At 38.9% G+C, this 17,197-nt stretch overlaps 1 protein-coding gene across 3 annotated transcripts in view; it reads left to right on the top strand.

The window, feature by feature from the left end:
• Positions 1-267: 267 nt before the first annotated feature.
• The window catches only part of LOC126109703 (uncharacterized), a 47,501-nt gene continuing 30,571 nt past the window's right edge, over positions 268-17,197 (top strand). For 2 of the 3 annotated variants that reach the window (XR_007523716.1, XM_049914755.1), the window contains exons 1-5: positions 268-530; positions 619-956; positions 9,127-9,297; positions 10,764-10,905; positions 15,954-16,135. Coding sequence is in view for 2 of the 3 variants with exons in the window: in XM_049914755.1 (XP_049770712.1) it covers positions 324-530; positions 619-956; positions 9,127-9,297; positions 10,764-10,905; positions 15,954-16,135 (1,040 nt within the window). In the remaining variant the exon portion in view is untranslated. The remainder of the gene's footprint in view (positions 531-618; positions 957-9,126; positions 9,298-10,763; positions 10,906-15,953; positions 16,136-17,197) is intronic. The other variant, XM_049914756.1, reaches the window with a different exon arrangement.

Consider the following 17,197-nt stretch of genomic DNA (forward strand, 5'->3'; position numbering starts at 1 on the left):
AAGTCGCCAAAATGAGTGCGGTACAGTTGGCGATCGGCTGAAATCTGTCGCTTTAGTTATGTGACAGATTGAGCTGTGGCGTAGCCCGAGGTCTAGGTGAGGTTGAAAGCTGATAATTTGATTATGAGTTAGTGAAGCCAACTAATGTGAATGCCAAATAAAAGTAATAGTAACAGTTTGAATTGTAGTGTTACGTGATGTTTACATTCCCGCCATATTTAATCGATCTATTGCAGGGTACGCCATTTGGGTTGCTCATTGCCTCTGGTAACGATCAGCTGTTGTTGTTGTTGATGGTAGCTCACGCCAGTTTGTGACAGGTTATGGGGATCTGCATTTATTTTGCTGAAGCATTGACAGCAGTTGCTATACTGCATGCCTTGGAAGTCCGAGTGTGGTTATGGCAATTAACAGAAATATTATCAACTGCACTTCCTACACGATGGCCTACGGTCAGCTTGTTGTCATGGACTTTCGTGGGGCTTCTATTTTGGGCTTATCTGTACCTGCTGTATTACAGAATGGTTCAGGTAAAGTGATGAATCTTTATGTAGTTGAGACTTTTCCTTCTAGGAAAAAAAAGAACAAAATTTTGACATTCATGATTGTGTTTAACAGTTGCTACTGAAGAGGATGGAATTGATCGAACCACATAGGTCCCTCCTGGTGGAAACCTTTTGGAAAGCTGGATTTCTGTGTTGTAGCGTCACATACTTTATTACGAAATTCATTCTCGACCATGGAACCAATGTTGACGATTGGCTTCCTGAACTGGTTAAACAAAACATTTTTCATGGAAATGATCCCGTCACACCCTGTTCGAAGAAATATTTTGGCCTATATTGTGCGTTTTATGTACATGATCTGTGGGTGACAACTTCGAGAAGAGGATTTAATCTAACAAGTTCAACGAAACTTTTCTTTTATCTGTTTGTGTTGACTGCGCACTTAATGAGGTATGACAATTCTGGCATTTTTATGACGTCTGAAAATTTATACTTAGAACAATTTTCGAAGCATATAGATTACTTTTAATAGCTATAAATGCATTATTTTGAAATCCCAACGTAAAAAAAATCTCCATTCCTGGACAAGGCACAAATGAAGATAAGAAATTTCTCGTAACAATGAGAACTTGTTACGTTGTTGTAGATGGGTTACTAATTTTATTTAACAAGTCAGGAAACTGTGGTTGCACATTTTTTGACATAGAAGTCACAAATAACTGTGTGAGCCTCTTAACTCTTGTCATGGAGAAAGATTTCTGACCTGTGATGAATTCTTCTTGGGTTATCAGCCGAGTGGTGGCGTCGTCTTGTCGCAACGTTTGTATGTCTGGCGGGGTCGACAGAAGCGTCCGATCCCACGCGTCGGCTTTGACCCGTGACGTAAGGGTGTTGTGTGTGACATCATGACGGCGCGTAGTTTGGTTTGAGTGTGGCTGTCTCGAGTTCTGTTTTATCTTATTTTATTTACTTTTCTGATCTGTTCGTTCTATCCCGTGAGATATTTTTTTTTAAAAGTCAAAAAACACTAATCAGCTACTGAAGCATCTTTATCTTCTATGGGTTGCAGGGGTTACGACCCCTGGGGCGGTGGGTGGGTATTCATGCATGGCTGTCTTCACTTACACGTTGTAGCTACGCAAGGTGTCTAAATTTGTTTATATTTAGTTTGCCCCCCCCCCCCCCATCCAAAACACCCCATTTCCCGCGCTTGTCCCGTTAGTGTCATTAGGCTTCTTGTGGAAAGTGTGTGTGTTTGTTTTTGTTTCAGCCATATTTGTGACGTCATGGGTCAAAGCAGACGGGCAGGATCGGATGCTTCCGTATTTCCGTCTGGCGAAGTCGCCAGAAAATGATGGGTACTAAACTCATTGAAACGTTGGGACAAGACGACGCCACCACTCGGCTGATAACCCGAGAATAATTCATCTTTGGGATATGCTGAGAGAGAGTGCAATCGCATATAGATTTCTGACCTGTATTTCCCTATCCAGGTATTAAATTTTTCATGACTTATGTAGGATGGTTAATTAGAAAAGGACCAAGTCATTTTCATGTCCTGTCCTTGTTCAATCCAAGGGAGATTGTGTTGTGGTAAGACACTAGACTCATAATTTGTAGAACACTGGTTGAAATCCAAGTCAAACTACATATGTCTGTTATGCAGATATATATATATCGTCTTTCCCTCTTCTTCCCTCTTTCCTGATGAAGCAACCTTGGGTTGCGAAAGCTTGAGATATATATGTGTGTGTGTTCTCCTGTCGCCACTTGGTTAGCAGATTTTTTTATGTATCCAACCTACTTTAAATCGTTGAAATTGTTATGCAAACCTTCACTTACCCTATCTATCTAAAATGAGGTCTAGAGACCAACAAACCAAAACTCAGTCACAAAACTAACATCAGAAACATTACCTGACCAATGATTGTAAAGCAGTATCCACGATACCTACTAACCACAATCCAACAAAGTTACTAAATGCCAACAAGAAAAACCTCAAAATTGATGAATTAGTACATCACCACCAGTTTTGATGTATACGCAAACACACATACCAAATGTGTGTTTATCTATCCGATTATATTATATTGTCAAAAATTGATTAGTTTCAGTTTTGGTGAGTTGAATGAGTTTGTTTTCATGATGATGTCTGTTCAAAAAATTCCAGTACTTTGTCCACAACATTTTTCTACACTGTGCATGCTGTCCTCCGAAATACTCTCCTGCACAATTGATACTCTGCTCCAAATGCCATTTCCACTTCCGGAAGAAGTTTTGGTATGCCTCTTGCTGGATCACGCAAAGTGCAGTCTGCGAATTTTCTTCTATATTGACTGTTGTTTCAAATTCTTTCAGTGGGGTTTTCAACTTTGGACGTAAGAGTCCACAGGGGCCAGGTTGGCCAGGAGTACGGAGGGAGAGGCAGCACAGTGATTTCATTGCTTGCGCAATAGTCACGCATCAACAGGGATGAATGTCCGGGTACGTTATCATGAGGCACGAGCCATGAATTGTCTCACCACATTTCAGGCGATTTCCTTCTCACATTTTCTCGCAGCATCGCAACATGTCCTGATATTAGAGTCGATCAGCAGTTTGCATTTGTTGCAGGAATTCATGATGAAGTTATCCTTCAAAGTTAAAGAAAACTATCAGCATTGCTTTGACATTTGACCTCTGAGCTATTTTTGGTCTTGGAGAGTCTTACCTCGCCCATTTTGAAGATGGGACCTTGGCCTCAACCTCATAACTGAAGATCCATGTCTCATTGCCAGAAAGAAAAAAAAAAGCACAAACAATAGTTATCAATCAAAGTCATCATCACATAAATCTTGGCTGGTGAACAGCCCCCCGCCCCCCCCCCCCCCCCTCCGCACGCGCGCGCGCCCACACACACACACACACACACACACACACACACACACACACACACCAAAAAAATAAAAGAAAACCATTTGCTATCTGTCCAAATAACAGTCAGAACATGATCGTAGACAACTTGCCTTGACCTGCTCATAAATGTCTTTATCATATTCATCTGAACCATCACAGATCAGAGGAAGAAATCAGTGTAGCTCAAAGGCCCTCAAGAACAACAAGGCTCCAGAAGGTGGTGGCATCACAGCTGAGATGCTCCTCTTGGAAAGTGAAACATTGATGGATGCTTTGAAGCTATTAATACCGACCATGTGGCCAACAGAAATTATGTTTGAGGAATGGAAGGTAGCAATTCTATGTCCCATCATCAAGAAGGGTGATGCTACACAAGTATCAGACTGCTGAGAGATTTCATTACTTGAAACTGATTATAAAGTCTTTACAACACTGCTGCTAAACCACATAAAAACATTTGCTGAAGGAACAGTACCCAACTATCAGTGTGACTTTTTCCGTGGCAGGTAGACTGTTGACCACATATTTACCTTGAGGCAGCTGATAGACAAACATTAAGAATTCAGTTGAGAGTAACACTTTATCTTCAAAAACTTAAGACACCATTCACTGCTTCTTATTATGGAAAACATTAAGGGAATTTCACATCCCATCGAAATACATCAAACTAATTGCAGCTTGCTACTCTCAATCAACTTGTCATTTGTGGTTCAGCAACCAGCTATTGCCACCATTCAGAATTTGAAATTCATTGATACAAGGAGAGCCATTGGTGCCAATAATATTTGACTTGGCCTTGGAAAAACTAAGCTGTTACGGTGGTCCAAACGGAGAAATGGAGATGCTGAAAGCAGACACAATCCTGGAATTTTCTCGAAATTTCTTGGTGATACCCTGGAGCAAGTATGCACTGATACTTCCTGATTTCTCCATAATGCGAAGAAAATTGGGCTGGTGGTGAATGAGGATGAAATAAAAAATCTCATATCACACTGTCCAGCTCTCCTTCCGTCTATTGTTGTTGATGGACATAACTTTCAGTGTGTTCAAGAATTCAAGTATCTGTGTTCGCTACTTGCTAATAAAAGTGAAGTGCTGACAAAGTTGCATAAGATTTAGCTGTACTTGACACTAGTACAACTGTTTGTGAAACATGGGCGACATCAGCAACAACTGAAGAAGCAATCTGTGCCTTCAAGAGGAAGGTACTTAGAAAGATTTATTAACCTATCTACAATATCGTGGAATGTAAATAGGAGCAATGAATGAAAGAAGACATGTACCAACTGTTTGGAAAACCACACATTGGCCAGATATTAGGGCACAAGAGGCTACAGAGGTATGGCCACATCCAAAGAGGTGATAGATCCCTTCCATACCAAGTGCTCCATTCTGAACCTGTTGGAAAACACCCCAGGGGACATCCAAAGACGCAATGAAAGGCTCAAGTATTAACAATCCTTAAAGTGGAGCCAGCAATGGTGGAAGATACAGCTAGAGACCGTCATCAGTAGACAATTGTCTGCAGTACACATCTCCTCTGGTGCGACTGATGACCTTTTTTATTATGTACTTTGTAATGTGTTCTTTCATAATTTTTTATAGCTTGCTTGTTTTCTTCTATTGTAGTGTGATAATTTCTTTTGTTTCCTGGTGTAGACCTTAAAGGCCGGTTAATGCAATGTGTGATGATGGTGACGATGAATTTTTTACTGGAGGTGCTTGTGTGACGTGAAGCCTCATACAGAACTGAAATATGGATGATAAACGGTTAAGATGAGAAAATACAAAAAATTTCAAGATGTGGAGCTGCGGAAGAATGCTGAAGATTAGATAGATAGATCAAATAACTAATGAGGGAGTACTGAAACAAACGCAGGAAAAAGGAAATTTATGGCAGAACTTGACTAAAAGAGGTCAGTTGATAGGACACACGCCGGTGCATCAGGGAATTGTCTGCTTGGTAATGGAGGCGAGTATGAGGGGAAAAATTGTAGGAGGAGACCAAGGTCTAAAAACAGTTAGCAGGTCCAAATGGATGTAGGTTGTGGAATGTGGAGAGTGCATTAAACCAGTCTTTGGACTGAAGACCACAACATGACGACTCTCCTACTAGGAAGGAAGATGACTATTAGATGTCCCATTGACAACAAGGACATTACAGAAAGAGCGTAAGGGTAAGGAATGAAATCAGCCCTGTTCTGAAAACAAAATTTGCCTTAATTGATTTTTTGAGAGAGCGAGAGCTGAGTGTGGGTAGCCAGAAGGCTGTGTGAACTCCTCTTCCCACAAGTAAGAGCCCAGTCAGTAAAAAAGTGCCCAGAAACATTTACAGTGTAGTGGCATTCATTTGTATTGACCTCTACATAGCTACACTTATTTCTAAACTCCATCACCTGTTCCTATGCCAAATGTCATCAATAGTTAAAGGGGTGGTTTTGTAGATTTTTTTCTCTTTATCGTGTTTTCCAAATTGTTATTACTCGTATAATAAATTGTTTTGCTGATTCTGATAAAGTAATTAGTTTTTTGATAATCTTTATTTTAGAAGAGGACTTTATATTTGAAATTCCATAATATCCATTGCTCTAAAAAATTGGACTCCACTAACACTAATTTGCTGGAAAACTGACCTATACTGATTTAGAGCACTGTGTTCCCTGAGTGTAGAAATGTGTTAGATTTTACATGCTATGCCATAATTTGTAGGCTCTTTAGATTAAGAGATTAACATAATTCTGAATACTCTTTGAATTCAGCCCCATGAAAGTAGAACCTGATTAACTGATCCTTAGAAGGCATATGAATTACTATGAAGTACAAGGAAATGCGTGTTAACAAAAATTATTTTAGTGTGAGCAGTAAGAAATAATCCTGTTGAAATAATTTTTGAAGTAATGATATAAATACACGTCACGTAGAACAGTAAAACAAAGTGGGAGTAGTTGAGTCGCAATGATATTTGCTGAAGGTGATGGATAACTTGTTTAGAGAGCAATAATTTTATGTATGAATCACATTGTGACAAACTAATAATTTTGTTAAATCATGGCTGTTTCAAGGCATTAAGTTTTTAGGCAATCAACCACCAGTGTGTTCACAATAATGAATAAGTGTCAGTAAAACGCAAAGTTTTGTTGGACATTGACTTGATTGTTTATGAATTCCTTATTGTGAAGAATGCACTTTAGCAATATTCATACCGTATTTACTCGAATCTAAGCCGCACTTTTTTTCCGGTTTTTGTAATCCAAAAAGCCGCCTGCGGCTTAGAATCGAGTGCAAAGCAAGTGGAAGTTCTGAAAAATGTTGGTAGGTGCCGCCACAACTTAGTTCTGCCGTCGAATATATGTATCGCTACACAGGCATGCTTTGTAGGCACAAAGATAAAAACTGGGGCCAAAACCTCCGCGGCAGTAAATAAATAAAAAAAAAAAAAAGGTGGAAGACGAGTTTTTTTTCTCCGCCCCGAGTTTCGACCACTGCATTTTCATACATTATCCAATGAAGTAAATACGAATTCCGTATTGTTCATCTTCGAATGTAGCAGAATTTCGATGTACTACGAAAATCTGACATGCAAGACTGTTTGGGATGTTTGTCAATATGGCAAACTCTACTTTCTGAATTTTTTCCTACCTGTGAGAAGAGATGGTTGCTAATAGGAACCTGATGAAATGTGAATCACATGCAGTATTCTCTTCACCATAAGAATAATATGAATATCAACATTTTGTCATGTATTCTTTCGTGTTTGCTGCTATCTCATTTAAATCCTGCCTGCCTAATAAACTACGAAACTAGAATGAGACAACAGCAAACGCGGAAGAATATATGTATCGTGTCATGTTTATATTCTTATTATTCTTATGCCTAATAGTGATACAGTCAGAAATGAAGCACGGCAACTGACTAGATTTTTAATTCTAAGATGACTCTAATTTCTGTGCAGAATTTGATGTACTAAAGAAGCGGCCGCAAAGATTTTCAAACGGAGAAACATTTTCGCCTAACTCTCATTCAGAACATGTTCTATCATACGCAGTCTATTATTTGGTTCTTGTTGATCATTATCAAAGAAAGCAGCAGTGTAAGTAACAACAAATAGCAGTCTCTTGCCATTGTTTTGCTAATGAGACTATTACTCTCTCTTTTTTTTGAATTGTAAGCAGCGGTAGCGCGCACAAAAGCAAGCCATGCCGCGAGCGGCGACAGGCCGTTAACACGCACTATCAGAATGTGACAAACAATGCGTGACACAGTACAGTAATGCATTTTCAGCTTAGAGTGACGCAAACACCTATAACAAAGAAAACAGCACTTATCAGATCAAAGCAAAATAAGCCATCGATTCAAACCAGACGAAGCACGTGAAAAAGGAAGGGTACCCGTATAAATACGGACGCCTGACGCATAGCACTGGCTACCTGGTAAAGCTTAACTGCTAAGCTTACGACTCAAACCAAACTACTGTAGCTGTATCGTCATTCATTCGACCTAAATTGTGTCTCATATTACAATGGACCAACTTTGTTTCGATTTCGAGGTGCGGCCTAAAACTTTACTCTCCCCTTGAATTTCGAGTCTCAAATTTCCGGTGCGGCTTAGATTCGGGAATTTTTTTTTTCCTTTTTTTCGAGTCTCATTTTTCAGGTGCGGCTTAGATTCGAGTGCGGCTTAGATTCGAGTAAATACGGCAGACCCGGACATTATAAGTCCATTCAGGGATATGGACATTATTCACTTGAAATCTATATAGTAAAGATATATTGTCACAGCAAAACATATTACATATTGGCAGATCAACAGTTTGTTCTTCTGTGTAGAGAATAGATTTAAAGTGGCTGCACCTTTACATTGGACAGTGTTACTGCATAATACTGTTGTAGTAGTACTATTTTTCACATGTTCAGAATTAGAATTTTATTATCTCATTACTTACATGCACAAATCATTGATTTGTTGCCTAGGAGACTCGCCAGTGTATATATCATAATCGAGACACATACAGTGTGTCTGAACTTAAAATCAACCTTTATTTACAACTATCAGTACAAATTTATTGCATTAGAAAGAAAATTTCATGACTTAATATTTTTGCTCAGATATGGCATGTAATTTTCCTTTTGGAAAACATTGTACATTGTTCCACCTTGGAAAGTTTTTCGCTTTTAATTTGTTATAAATTCTCATAGACTTGTACTGAGGAATCCAGGAGTAGAGTTTTAATCTACGAGATGATCACATGGAATCGTCTTCGTTTCCAGTGTCATACAAATGTTGAAAATGGTTCCTATAAATAATTCTGGCTTATTATGTATAAAGATATACATTTCACAAGTATGAATACACAGAATAATTAAAATATTTCACTCATTAAATAGTGGTAGAGTTGAATCCTTAACATAATACGCATTTCTGATAATAACTTCTAACATTCTCAATATTGTACGTGAGTAGTGTTAGTGTATGGATTGAAATGTCTGCATGTACACACAAACTTTTGTCACACACTTCTGAACCTTGAAACATGTTGTAGGGCCCGTTGATAATGCCTCACTGACTATTTTATATAAGGTTAAACAAAGATAAGGATCTTCCAGAAATGTGTCAGTCAAACTATCAAATTGAAATCCAGTACACATTTAATTTGCTAGTTATATTTCTATATGGAACTTCATTTGAGTTACAGGTAATCAAAATATTTTCTTTTCCTATTATCAAGGTGTGTGAAGGCTGCATACTTGTTTGTGATCTTAATGAACATTGAAGCATTACCAGCTTGTGGTGCAGCAGCCTTTGTTCTGTTTGATCGGCCTGTGTGGAGAGGTGCATTTCGTATAGCAGGAGTCGGGGTGATATCCCGTATACTGTTTGCAGCTCACACCTTTGTATGGTGAGTATAATCCCCAAGGAATCAAAGAAAGAAAATACAAATGTGGGTGAGCTGGTATGAACAGCGTTGCAAATGCATTATGGTAGCCAAGGTAGATATAAAATCAACACCCAGCCCAACAGTATAAGTTCAGTGAGATTATTCAAACAGTGAAGGGATACAAAAATTTAATTGTGATTGGTGACAGAAGTTTAGTAATAGGAGAAGAAAGGCAAGGGAAAATAGGTGATCATTTACTGGGGGAAAGGATTGAAATATGGAGCTGCCTGGTAGAATTTTGCACAGAGCATTTTTTAATCATCACTAACACGTGGTTTAAAAATCGTGGATGAACTTAGGACACTGGAAGATTTCAGATTAAGACATTTCAAAGGGCAGATGTGGACTCTGACTGTAATTTATTGGTTAAGAACTTCAGATTAAGGCTGAAGATGTTACGAAAAGGTAAACATTTAAGGAGATGAGACTAGGAGAGAGAAAAAAAAGGTTGTTTGGAGTTTGAGGAACTGTTCAGACATAACACTAAAACACGGGAAAGAAATACACTTAGAGAGGTGAAACAGTTAAGGCAGCGATGGATCAAACAGGTAAAAAGACAAAACCTAGCAGAATTCCTAGGGTAACACAGGAGATATTGAATTTAATTGATGAAGGGAGAAAATATAAATATGCAGCAAACGAAACAAGCAAAATAGAATATAAACTTTGACAAAGGAGGGAATTGAAAATGACTTAGCAAGAATGGCTGGAAGACAAATTCAAGGCTGTAGAAACGTGCATGACTAAGGCAAATATAGATGCCACCTTTAAGAAAATGAGAGATCTTTGGAGATAGGAGGAACAGCTCAGATTGCAAGCCAGTACAAAGCAGTTTGTACTTGAGACATATATCTATTAAATTGTAAGCCCATTTTTGGTTTTCGTATAGCCTTAATTTGTTTTAGGCATTATGAATTCATGGAAGTTAAATGATAGGTCGTTGAAAGCTGTATGTCCCAGTGGTTCCAAAGTGAAACCACAACTTCAAAATAATTGTTTACTTTTTGCCAGTTTATTTTTGCATTTGTCGCATAACAGATGATACAGGTAATTTTGTGAAAAAAATTAATTATTTTATATTTTGTTGGGGCTCAAATGTTTAAATGGGTCCTTAAATTGCCTTATTTGCAGTGTTATCTTCCAGTGATGCTGGTACAACCTGGTCAGCTGGTAACATTCTAGTTGCTCCCAAATAATTCTTGAAACTTTTCATGGAATGTGTGTACAACATGTTTGGTGGCAAGATACAGTATTTAATACAATGTTGTGTGCTTTTGTGTCATTAGATCCATAGTTTTGTGGAATGTATTTTCATTAAGAAGTGATAAATATATTTAATCACAGAGAGCAACCACAATATGAGTCACTTTGCTTCAAGAAACGAGCAGTGTCAGAGAGCTGATTTTGCTTCTCATTTTCTTTTCCAGGGCGACAAACATGTTCTTCCTGCTGCCTACCTTGTTGCTTTATCCAGCTGTCACAACGGAGGTCAGGCAGCCGGATGTTCTTCCTCTTATTGCACTCAATGCAGTCCTATGGACGTTCTACTGTCTTAATTTTGTGACATCAGTAAGTATGTTGATGCTCTGAATCAAAGTGCCGTGTGATTTACTACCTTGTTTGTGCCACTTAATCAGGTTTTTATTCTGCCGTATGAATCCAAAATTTCCGTATCACCGTCATAGTGGTGGTGGTGGTGGTCATTATCATCATCATTATTTTTCCACTCCAATAGATTGAGTGTGTCAGTAAATAAGCCACCTCCAACTTTTCTTATCCTTCCACAGCTGTTGCTTGAGTGTTTGACAGAAGTTGGCACTTCGAATACTGAAACACTTCTTCACCCAGATGTCTCAAGTTCTTCTTCTCGTTCCATTCTGTGTGACAAATCAGTCAAAGTAAGCTCGCGTGAAACTGTTGTGTGTTTGTTCTTATTTTGCTCACTTCTACCTGGTCTTCTGTATGAAAATGTGCAGCACAAGATCAAACTGGATATCCATTCTTCTCCCCTTGTGGCGTCATTAGTCTTATTACAGCAAACAGTTACTGATTAACTTGCTGTTTAGTCTCTTTTAATCCCATTAATCAACCTACCATATCTGTTTCCTCATCTCCAGTACGTACATGGACTGCTGAAGAGTGCCTGTACAACATAACCCAGTGTTGTAGTTTTGTTGGTTTTAATATCTGTTTTCGTGAATTCTTCATGCTGATCAGTTATTCTCTTCACACATCCATTTCTGACTTGCTCAAATGTAGAGAGGTATTAGCTGTACTTAGTTTCATACAGATTTTCTCATTTACAGTTTTGTAAAAAGATATTTTGCTGTCTCTGGCTGTATGCAGCCAGACTGCCAGTCCACTGAGTGAAAAAGAAACAAAGTTTTTGAGCTGCAGCTCATAGTTACCTTTGTAACACCATATTGTTAAATATTACCTGAAAGCCTACACGTAATATTACCAGACAAGTTCATTTCCATTCCCTTACATTTAAATCTGATTCTCACTCTAAGTTAAATTAGGCCTAGACTTCTACCCCCTGTAAATAACTGTGCAGTTTCTAGAAAAATGCAATTCTGCCTTAACATTTTATGCCAAATTAAGCCCACTTCATTGAAGTACAATGGCTAAATCAATAAATGTGATGCAAATATGAAGTGTGTTTAAGTAAGTCCAGTTTCTAAATATGAGCTCTGCAATGTTGTGGTCAGCTGTCCCTATGTGCTTGCTGAGTATCTAAAGGCATTCCTTACTTACAGATGCCATTATAGAAACAGTTGTCCATGTTTATAGTTGTTTCTGCATATTTAAAATGCCCCAGTTAACTGAAATTCCCCTTCTGTTACTTCCATCGTTTATTTCTCCATGTCATATTCTGTAGTTATATTTAATTCCAGCGAAAACTATGATTTTCTCATTGTTGCCTTGTATTTTCATTTTTTTAGTGTGTCTGAAGACATTAACAAGAAGTGTATGTCCACCCGAAACCCTTATTTTCTTGCAAGGATGTGTTGGATACAATGATATTTAAAATGCCTCGGTCACTGTACTGATTAGTAGTGTCACTAAGCTTAGGGGGTTTGATCATTTTCTTAGTAACTGTCCAGTACTACAGGTTGGTAGTGGTTGAACACAAAACCCTATCAATCTGAAGTCTTCAGATTTCTACCATTTCAAAACAATAGAGTTAAGTGCTTGAGAAGAAATGTGTCAAGTTATGTGTTCACTTTATCTCACTTCACTCAGACATTTGGCATGAGTATCGTACCACACAGTTATTTTTGCATGTGATACACTTCATCCAATCCAGATAATTTGAGTAGGTTGTAGATCACTTGACAGTAAATAATTTTTGGGGCTAACACCAAGTGCAGCTGAAAGATGTCTCTTATTTTACTGTATTGTAGTGGTCATTTTAGTATAGTTTTTCCTGTATACAGCTGTTCCCTTACTACTTTAGAATAATGCTAATCAGTGTTGCATTTTATTTACAGTCTTGGTATTAATACAGTTATCACAGTGTATGGATTGCCTTTCTCTTGTTCAGTGAGATTAAGTTTATTAAATTTCACATAAGCTATTCGAAAATGGAAGAAAAAACATACTCCAGTTCTTTGGTAGCTCTTATTGATTTGATTGGCAGTGTTAAAATTTAAGGTATAAAAACTTCAAATAAGTTATCTCCTTAGGAGAGCTCTCTCATTCACCCCAGCAGAAACAATTGTAGTTTGTCTCTATCTCCAAAACACTACTTCCTGACATCATAATCCTCTCCTTGTCATTTCTGAAAACATGATTTTATGAAAAACTAAAGACAACAGCCAAGAAGCAGGAATGTGGTTCACAGAGAGACCACCAGACAGTTGAATTTTTGTAATTTTTTTATATTTTTGGTATAAGAAGTTCATCACTCAAGTATTAGTCACCGAAGGAGTTCAATGTGACTCTCAAAAATACTCAAGAAAATCAGCTTTTAAGTTTTCCAAGGAATTCAAATTTACTTAACATGGAGTTGATTTTCATGACGGGTTGCGTGGCTCATGTGGTATTGTTAGATAACTGTAATTGGGTACTCATTGGAGCACTGGTTCAGATGTCACTATGATCTTTTTTCTTTAATTTGAATACTTCCATTATTTAAATATAAATTACATCAAATATATGCTGATTAAGACATATTTACTCTCCATTTTTAAGAAAAATGGAAGTCTTCTTCATTACGGTTACATATTGCATACAAAATTTCAGTTTTCACTGCAAACATAAATTCTTAATTATCAACATTTTATAAAACATTGTTAATAAATTTGTAATGTCTCTTATTGAAACTATCTTTATTAAAAAATTTTTTTTAAAAATATTGACAATTCAGAATATATATTTGCAGTGCATCTAATTAGAAGCAAGATGATGTGCATTTTTCATAAAAAATGATAGTGGATATCTATTTGATGTATTTTACATTTGAATGAAATAGGTAATTACACTCCTGGAAATGGAAAAAAGAACACATTGACACCGGTGTGTCAGACCAACCATACTTGCTCCGGACACTGCGAGAGGGCTGTACAAGCAATGATCACACGCACGGCACAGCGGACACTGTATGTGCAGTTGACGGACTTTGAGCGAGGGCGTATAGTGGGCATGCGGGAGGCCGGGTGGGCGTACCGCCGAATTGCTCAACACGTGGGGTGTGAGGTCTCCACAGTACATCGATGTTGTCGCCAGTGGTCGGCGGAAGGTGCACGTGCCCGTCGACCTGGGACCGGACCGCAGCGACGCACAGATGCACGCCAAGACCGTAGGATCCTACGCAGTGCCGTAGGGGACTGCACCGCCACTTCCCAGCAAATTAGGGACACTGTTGCTCCTGGGGTATCGGCGAGGACCATTCGCAACCGTCTCCATGAAGCTGGGCTACGGTCCCGCACACCGTTAGGCCGTCTTCCGCTCACGCCCCAACATCGTGCAGCCCGCCTCCAGTGGTGTCGCGACAGGCGTGAATGGAGGGACGAATGGAGACGTGTCGTCTTCAGCGATGAGAGTCGCTTCTGCCTTGGTGCCAATGATGGTCGTATGCGTGTTTGGCACCGTGCAGGTGAGCGCCATAATCAGGACTGCATACGACCGAGGCACACAGGGCCAACACCCGGCATCATGGTGTGGGGAGCGATCTCCTACACTGGCCGTACACCACTGGTGATCGTCGAGGGGACACTGAATAGTCCACGGTACATCCAAACCGTCATCGAACCCATCGTTCTACCATTCCTAGACCGGCAAGGGAACTTGCTGTTCCAACAGGACAATGCACGTCCACATGTATCCCGTGCCACCCAACATGCTCTAGAAGGTGTAAGTCAACTACCCTGGCCAGTAAGATCTCCGGATCTGTCCCCCATTGAGCATGTTTGGGACTGGATGAAGTGTCGTCTCACGCGGTCTGCACGTCCAGCACGAACGCTGGTCCAACTGAGGCGCCAGGTGGAAATGGTATGGCAAGCCGTTCCACAGGACTACATCCAGCATCTCTACGATCGTCTCCATGGGAGAATAGCAGCCTACATTGCTGCGAAAGGTGGATATACACTGTACTAGTGCCGACATTGTGCATGCTCTGTTGCCTGTGTCTATGTGCCTGTGGTTCTGTCAGTGTGATCATGTGATGTATCTGACCCCAGGAATGTGTCAATAAAGTTTCCCCTTCCTGGGACAATGAATTCACGGTGTTCTTATTTCAATTTCCAGGAGTGTATATTCAATGATAAAAATAAAATGGAAAAATGCTATAGAATGATTTGTTCCAGCAATCCATTGTTCACGCAATTACTTACCTCAGACACTACTGAGCAAGCCACTTGCCCCATCAAAAAAATCATCTAAGCTCTAGTGAATTATAGTTCCAAGGAAATCTTCAAAGCTATTTTTCTTGAAAATTTTTGAGACTTGCATCGAAATGCTTTGGCTAACTGATATTTGAGTTCTGAATTTGACATACAGTACATATATAAAAAAATTACAAAAATCCATTTGCTGGGTGGTCTCCTTGTTAGTTTCAATAGTGCTATCATATTATAGTCAACACAATCAAATCATATTGGCTTGTTAGGTTCAGCCAGTGTGCACTATACAAAGATTTTGTAAATTAACCTGTTTTATTAAAAAAGCTTTGCACAATGCATAGTGCATTATAACTGTGATGACAATAGTTCATTCTAGCAAGCCAGTGTTATGATTACACAAACTAGAATATGAAATCTGCCACAAATAAATAGTCATATTGCAGCTTCTTAGTGGTAATAGCTTCTGTTTTTCAAGTAACTGAAGGTTTTTAAGTAACCTGTACAAAATATAATTTGTCTTCGCTTAAAACTTACAGGTTGATAGGCCGTGTATAAAATCCTCCCCTGATGTTTCGTCTCAGACTGCGGGAGACATCTTCCGAGGTAAAGTGGCTTTAGCTCAGAGGATGTCTCCCACAGTTGGAGATGAAATGTTGGGGGAGAGTTTTATGCATTAACCACGGCTTACCAGCCCAGAAGTTTTAAGTGAAGACAGTACCGGCCGTGAAAGCCTACATTGTATAATATAATTCGTGTTTTGACATTTTGCAGCCGACGTGCCGTCTCATTTACCTGTACCTGCAAAGCCCGACATCAGGTGTGAAACACAGATCACTGTTGGACGCAGCGTTATTTCCTCCTGAGACTGACGTGATTAAAGAGTTGCAAAGGATACGAGAGGAGGTACGAGCAACTCGGAACCGTAGAGCGAAAGAAGCTGCAGCTGGCAGAAGGTGAATAAAATGTTCATGCAGGGGATATCTGAGTGTATTTGACTACAGTTGTAATGCCGTTGTTTCTGAGTTTAGTGCCACTCCTGTTGTGTGAGTCAGATTTCTCATATCTAATGACTGAAATGGAATTCTGGTGCTGGGAAGATTGGTCCAATGAATTTCTTCTTATCAGGTTACCCTTCATTCAGAGGCTGTTGCACGCAGTGACCGTTATTTTGATTTGTAAATAATAGATTTCAGCTATCAGTCGTCCTTTGGAATATTTATTGGCTGATGCCTGTTTGTGTGGCTTTGTACACAATTCATGAACTGTGCACAAAGCCAGACAAACAGGCATTACATGCATTGACCAAAAAAGGATAGTGCATTGAGAATGGCTAGTTGCTAGTAGAAATCTAGATCTGCCAATAAATATTCCAAAGGATGACTGATAACTGAAATCTATTATTTACAAATTTCATTTTTAGTTGTGTAATTTTCTCCTTTTCCACTCATACTAACCTATTTTGTCATCCACCTTCCATCATGAGAGTCTCACTCTGTTTATCTCAGTAATTATATTCAGTCTTTGTTGTAACTTACCTACTAACAGATCTCTGTAGCATTTTAGACTATAATAGTTTTTTTAAAGAGAAATTGCATGAAATGACTCCTTTTCATGCGTGTGTTAGTAATGAAAAGATATAATCTCTCAAGTTTTCTTGGCGTGATTGATTAATGGTGAGTGTCCAGTTGTTCTACCAAGTTGATGTTTCCATTTCATGAACAATATTTTGACAACTGCCCCCTTCGTACTAGCAGCAGCTCTTACTTCCCCTTGGCAATAGACAGTGTTGTCGAAGTAGCAGGAATTCACTTACTTATTTAAATATTCCTCCTTCAGTTGTTGTTTAGAGCAATATTGGATGTGTCAGTACACATTTACAATTAGAGTTACAGTTTGAGCACACACTTTATTTTACAGTAGGCTTACATATACATATATTTATAATAATGAAAAACAGCAGTGGAAATTTGTGAGTGGAATAGCTTGTAAAATTGGGGAAAGGCAGACACTTGCAT

The sequence above is a fragment of the Schistocerca cancellata genome, chromosome 12, assembly GCF_023864275.1.
Source record: "Schistocerca cancellata isolate TAMUIC-IGC-003103 chromosome 12, iqSchCanc2.1, whole genome shotgun sequence".
NCBI classification, from domain to species: domain Eukaryota; kingdom Metazoa; phylum Arthropoda; class Insecta; order Orthoptera; family Acrididae; genus Schistocerca; species Schistocerca cancellata.